The sequence below is a fragment of the Epinephelus lanceolatus genome, chromosome 18 (genome assembly GCF_041903045.1).
Source record: "Epinephelus lanceolatus isolate andai-2023 chromosome 18, ASM4190304v1, whole genome shotgun sequence".
NCBI lineage: Eukaryota > Metazoa > Chordata > Actinopteri > Perciformes > Serranidae > Epinephelus > Epinephelus lanceolatus.
In genome coordinates, this window is record NC_135751.1 from 16,984,473 (window position 1) to 16,990,901 (window position 6,429).

The window sequence follows — 6,429 nt, forward strand, 5'->3', positions numbered from 1 at the left end:
TAGATTGAGTCAATAGAGAGACAGCAAAAAGGTTGCAAGATGCCAAAAAAACCTTCTGAAAATTCCTGTGCAGCATTATCCAAGTATCTTGTATTCATCACAAACACAACTATTTTGCTAAACTACTGATAAGCAAAGCATTTCCAAGGAATAATCTAATCATCGGTGCTAGACGGCCTTTTTTTCCACTGATTCAGCATTTTGAATCAGCCCCAGCACAGCACAGCACAGCACAGAGCCTGTCAGCAAATGCAATCAATTTGATTGGCAGTTTAGCTCAGCACATGAGATTTTCACTGGCACATGGTAGATACGCTCTGTTTTTTCGGTATTGGATTGTGTTGTTAATGTGCTTACTGGCTAACTAGTGTCAAGAAGGTCTTCTGGATTTCCTTTTTGAATGACGATCACAGACGATCACCGTCTGCTGGTGTGGAGGAATATGTTCTCTAAGGTGCAGAACATACGCGCTTATTGGCTATTGGTTTGGTGTGTTCATGTGCAACTTTTTGGCCAAGCCATGGCAACTGGAGATGACCCTCTTGTCCTACAACATTGGTTTGGTGTGTCTTGGTTTGGGTTAAGTTTAGGTAGGAGGAAACAAATATTAAGGGGGAAACAAACACTGTGACTTTGAGATGGAGATGGAGAGGCCTTTCATGCAAGCGCACACAAAGGGTGGGAGCAGAAAATTTTAACAATAATACATTTTTTTACAATATAAGGAGGTTCTGATGATGCTGAAGACCTTATTGACACTTTAGGTTGCACCTGCTTCCTCACACTTCACCACTGCACTGAATCAAAACAATACCAGGCCAGGCAAGCCTAGGTGAGCTGGGACACTGAGGTACAGTATGCTACTGCCAACCACAACATATACAGTCAGTCAGAGTGCTAAAATAGTTACAAATGCTCACACTTAGATGGACACTCTGATAATAAGTGTTTATCAATATATAATTTTCTAAAAAACTATCCTACAGATAGAGCAAATAAAAACTTTGTGTTGGTGTGTGTAATAAGGCATAAAAACAAGCAGCTTATCATTTAAGTCAAAGCAAATATTGGGAGACAGACACAAACAGTCTCTAAGGTATACAGCCTTACACCTCCTCAGGAAACCCAAACAAATGGAGACTGTCCTCCCTGATCTCAGCTTCAAACCTCAGAGCAGTCCAGCAGTCATCAGTGGCCTAACAGTGGCCACAGCAACCTTGGCTCTTGGCCACGTCAAGATCTGTTAGTTTGACAAGCTTTAGCTGCATCTTGCACCAACATCTTTGCTTCATAGCTCCTATTTTTCTGCCCCACACATTCTTTTTTTCTGCTCCTTTCTTCAATATTTAATAATGTTTACCACAAAAACTTTACACAGGTGGAAACTATGGACGTATTAAGAGACAATCTAGTACAGCTTGCTCATAGAGAGTAAGTCCGTCACAGTGTGGGAATAAAGTAGAACACAAGATGGTGCTGATATGATAAAAAGTGAGGAGGATAGTGATAGAGATGATAGACTATCCAATAGGATGCTTTGTGTGTGTAAAGATAAAGATATATGTAAAATAGTTTGCTCTGACGTGTTTGATAGTACGGATCTATCAGCAAAAAAAGAGTGTTTGTATTTACACTTGCTGAATTAATGATCGTTGTTTAAGACTTTCATGTGTGACCCGCCCAACTGGAGGATAAGGCACTGTTAAACCCTTAACGTGGCTCCCCCCAAGACCTATTGTCACCTACAGGTCAACACACAGATACATTTAAAGAAAGTTAGGCCAAGACATGGCTTCAAGCGCAATTGTACAAAAAATATTTTTTAAAAAAATGTATGTAAAATAGTAGTTTTAATATAAAACTGAATAAAATGAAGAAGCAGATATTCAGATTTAAAACATCAATATTGTGGTCTCAAATATGCTATGCTGGTTCTAGCGACTGAAATTAAAACAAAAGATCATTAATCTACAAAGGAAAATAAAAAGGTTTTAATTTGGACTAATTTTATCCAATTCTACTTCACCATGTGCTCCCCTCAGGCCATGAGCTCACACAAATACACACTCACTGCAAACGAACACACCTAAGTGTCGTGGGATACTTATCTGCATGCAGGTGACCAGCCAAGGCAACAGTACAGCCTGGATGTTATTACTAAATAAATGAGTACAGAAACAGCAGTGAAACATCCAGGGTCTAGGGTTTGTGAAGCAGCAGTGACCGGCCAGGTAAAAATGGCTTGGCAGGGGCTATGTGGGTGTAAAAGGGAGCATTATTAGAATCACCCTGCTACACATGGATGATCACTTTTTAATGCAAGAACATTGCAGTAAGATTATCACTATTCATACTGTAAGTAAGAAACTCTTCATGGTGAAGATGAATACACCAATCAGATTTCAACAAAAATGAGGATCAGTCCAAAGTGAGATGGGCGCTTGTATACTCCCTCAGTGTTAATAGTCATAGATTGGTGCTGTCTGACAGACAATGTTCCATTCTATGCTGTCTGTGGCTGTGAAGGGCAGTTGAGAGAAATTTTTCTGCCAGAAATGGATCTCTTGGTTAAGGTTAGAAACAAAGTTGTGGTTTGGGTTAAAAGGAATGGATTTCTGTTAAAAGGGCTTTCTGGGAAAACGCCTACAAAGACAACTTCTCCTAAGGGCCTGTGAAGGCCAAGCAGCAGGTTGGACTATGGACCATACACAGCCGAGGACCATAACCACTGACATCAGAAATAAAAAAATTACCTGACAGTTTGGCCTGGAATGAACTAGCTGTTCAGGGGTCTTTACGAAATTCCTGATAGCCAATACTATAGTGAATACTATATAGAATTTATATTATTGTTGGATGAACTATTCTTTTAATGTGTTAATGGAAAAACAATATTTTACATAACACAATTTGAACATTAGGGCGGCGCGGTGGTGTGGTGGTTAGCACTCTCGCCTCACAGCAAGAGGGTTGCCGATTCAATCCTGGGCATGGGAGCCCTTCTATGCAGAGTTTGCATGTTCTCCCCGTGTGCGGGCACCCCACACACTGCAGTCCAAAGACATGCAGATTGGGGACTAGGCTAACTGATAACTCTAAATTGTCCGTAGGTGTGAATGTGAGCGTGAATGGTTCTTTCAGTCTCTATGTGTCAGCCCTGCGATAGTCTGGTGACCTGTCCAGGGTGTACCCTGCCTCTCACCCGATGTCAGCTGGGATAGGCTCCAGCCCCCCCGCGACCCTCAAGAGGATGAAGCGGTTAGAAGATGAATGAATGAATTTGAACATTAGAAGTGGACTTTTTAGCAACTGCCAGAATTATGGAAAAATAATTATATGTTCTTTAGAAGGAAAGTTTAATCCCAACTAGCTACTGAGATCCATGTCACAGTTTCTCAAAACAAACAGAAAATAACGCCCTGGTACACAGACATGATAGCTGTCCACTGCATATGGTCCGTAGTGCACCACACAAAACAGTTAATTTTTTTAAGTAACTGTTCTGATGTAACCAACTATTCTTTTTTTTTTCAGTAAATCATGCATCGACACATAAAATATAATATAAATATATATAAGTTATTTTATTTCCTCTGTCATGAAGTTGTTATTCTACAAGATTTTGAAGTTATTTGAACTGCAGCCTTTTTGTTAGATAAAGAAATTGTATAAAAAATAGAATTATAATAAGTGACATGATTGTCATTTCATGGTTAATACAACATAAGCTTTAACCATAATAGAATTAATTACTGCATTTTAATCTTATCAAATATTTCGATGATATGAGCTTGCTGACAGATTTTGAACACTTTCGCCATAGAAAATGTAAGAAATATTGAGTTCTGACCCTCGAAACCCACCTAAGAAGAATAATTAAAAACATGTCAGCTTTAGATTTTTTATTATACCACAAGGCTTTTTACAAAATTACACATTGTCCTAATGTCATCTGATAAGCCAGTACACAGAGCATCACATTCATAAAGGCACAATGAAAAACAAAATCACAAAATTATTTCTACATGAGCAGATAGTGTAATAATGGTAACCAAATAGGTGTTATTTTTTCACTTAGATTTTAACAGAGTCTTTTGTTTATACCATGAGGTATTTAGTTTAAAACGGGCAGTGGCGTCGTGAAGGTTCTTGACTGAGTCATCCAGTCTATGTACTGCTCTCTACCCATCTCTTCAGTCCTCTTGCCCATTGTCAGGATCCCTGCTGCTTGGTTCCTGGAGCCTTGAAGGAGCTGGTGGAGTCGGCTCTGCAAGCGATCATCTTCTCTCCGTTTACCCAGGGTGAGAATGCCAGCAGCAGCGTCTCCTGTGAGTGTTCCCCCCAGATTTTTGCTGCCAGAGCGACAAAGCAACACATGGAGGCGACAATTGCGAGGTGGTTGTCTGCAGCACTCAGACACGCTGTGAGCATCACAGGCCAGTTGAGACAGCAGCAACATCAAAACCAGCACCAGGACTTTCTGCTGGGCAAAAGAGATTCATTTACACCCAAATGAACTGATACAAGAGTTCATAGTTAAAAAAAAGTACAGTGAATATGAGTCACTGAATTTCCAACAAGTGGATGCTGACATTGATTCATGTACAAAATAAACCCCTAACCTCTGGTCAAAGATACATAGAGTATCACCACGAGCAACTGTTAGGATAATCCATACATAAAGGATAAGAGTTACTGAATCTCAAGTAATATCATACTGACATTTATTCCACATATGCATGGTAAACAAAATCATATCCATCTAACAGAGTGCATTTTTTTGTTCTTGATTGATTATATGGGCATAGTCATGACTAAGCATTTTGTCAAAATACTAAACAAATTATTTTTGTTTATTTTTAGAGAAATAAGAACAGAATGGCACATAGGCTCATCTGCAACCATTATCCATAGATGTCGACAATAATACAAAGCACAATCATGACATAGAAAAAAGGGGCAGAGCCAGATGTTGTAAATATTCAGAGCAAACCTAGGGGGTCTGATGGCATGTGCCTCCTGGGTGATTTGTCTCATTTACTGCAGCTATATGCTCTATTTTCAAGCCATTTCAGATGATAGAATGTCGAGAAATCTGTACATCATTTGGGAAAAAACATGACAGTTATCAAGGAAAAAAACTCATCCTCTAGAGCTTACATTCTTTTTTTCTATCTATTTTTCCCCAGCTGTCTTCATTAGTCTGAAACCACATCACAACAACTGTTGTGGATGATTAATTTTCACTCTGCCACCTAAAGAGGCAAGAATTGTCTGATCATGCTTTTTTCAAGTTATATAACATATTTAGAGTAGGGATGTGGCATAAACAGCATTAATAACCTCACAGAATGAATGTTTAGCTAACAAATCTGTTACATTTGAATTCATACCATAATAATCTGGGCTGCTCTATTAAGGATCCCCAGTAACGGCAAATAAATGAGGTCTTTAGTACTCTGAATTATGATCCATATTGACCCCCTGACTGAAAAGATGTTTTGTAGAAAGGGATGCACGACAGTTCCCTGTAAATGCAATATTATGATTTCACCATGTGAATTTAGGATCACAGTGACATGGTGAAACAATGTCAGGAGTAAAATAAATGCAACATTTTTTTCTTACATAAATACTGGAACTTTGAATAAAAATCAACATCACAAATGTATTAAAACACCTTTAAGTCAGTTGCCTCTGTCCAGGTGAGGATTTCAAAGGATATGAGAAAGACCACAAACCACAAACAAACTCATGAATGAATAACCACCCTTAGGCATCTTTAAAAACTACAAATTCATCATGTTAAAGAAATGAAGCTGAAGCTGTCTTACCCTGTTAGACATGTCCTTCCCAGCAGCTTTCTGTAAGTTGGTGGGGACCCACGGCATCTTCTGGCTTGTATGAAGGGAAGCCATCTTCTTATCTCCCCAGGGAAAGAACAAGTGTCCTTTATATTGTCCTGTGGCGTCCAAACCAGTGGACGTCACTCAGGCCAACCACAAACATGACACAAAACCACACATTCTGCTCTTTGCTCATTTGAGGGGTTGATGTCATGCTCGCTGCCAATAATTAGTCTCCTTCAGCGGATCATCTCCAAGACACTTCTCTGGACCTTTGATGAACTGCAGGTATTTCTTTGTGGCTGCATGCCACAAGTTTATGAAGACATACCATTATGATGAGTGGTGAAGGACGGTAGTCAATTAGCTGATGTGTCCTACGAGCTCCAGAACATAAATATATATTTAAAGAAGCCCGGATGCCCTTTCTCGGTGCTAATGACAACCTCGTTTAAAAGTCATGCTTAATAAGATTCTATGGGCTTTATTCTCTCGTACAAAAGGCGCCATACTGACATATCAAGACCAGTTTTGTCTTGCTCCTACATCGTATTTACCAATGTGATAAACAGTATTGATATAC

At 39.3% G+C, this 6,429-nt stretch overlaps 1 protein-coding gene across 1 annotated transcript; it reads right to left on the bottom strand.

Moving 5' to 3' along the window:
* Positions 1–4,114: 4,114 nt before the first annotated feature.
* hcrt (hypocretin (orexin) neuropeptide precursor) lies at positions 4,115–6,041 on the bottom strand. The gene is made up of 2 exons (XM_033645751.2): positions 5,835–6,041; positions 4,115–4,480 (listed from the first exon to the last, which is right to left on the bottom strand). Exons 1-2 carry the CDS (start codon positions 5,916–5,918, stop codon positions 4,115–4,117), a joined length of 450 nt encoding a protein of 149 aa, XP_033501642.1. The 5' UTR covers positions 5,919–6,041.
* Positions 6,042–6,429: the final 388 nt, after the last annotated feature.

Bases quoted from the DNA above. Each gene is read 5' to 3' on its own strand.
- hcrt (XM_033645751.2), bottom strand. From the start codon at position 5,918: ATGGCTTCCCTTCATACAAGCCAGAAGATGCCGTGGGTCCCCACCAAC. The intron at 4,481-5,834 runs GTAAGACAGCTT...TTTGCCCAGCAG, and splicing joins GGAAGGACATGTCTAACAGG to AAAGTCCTGGTGCTGGTTTT.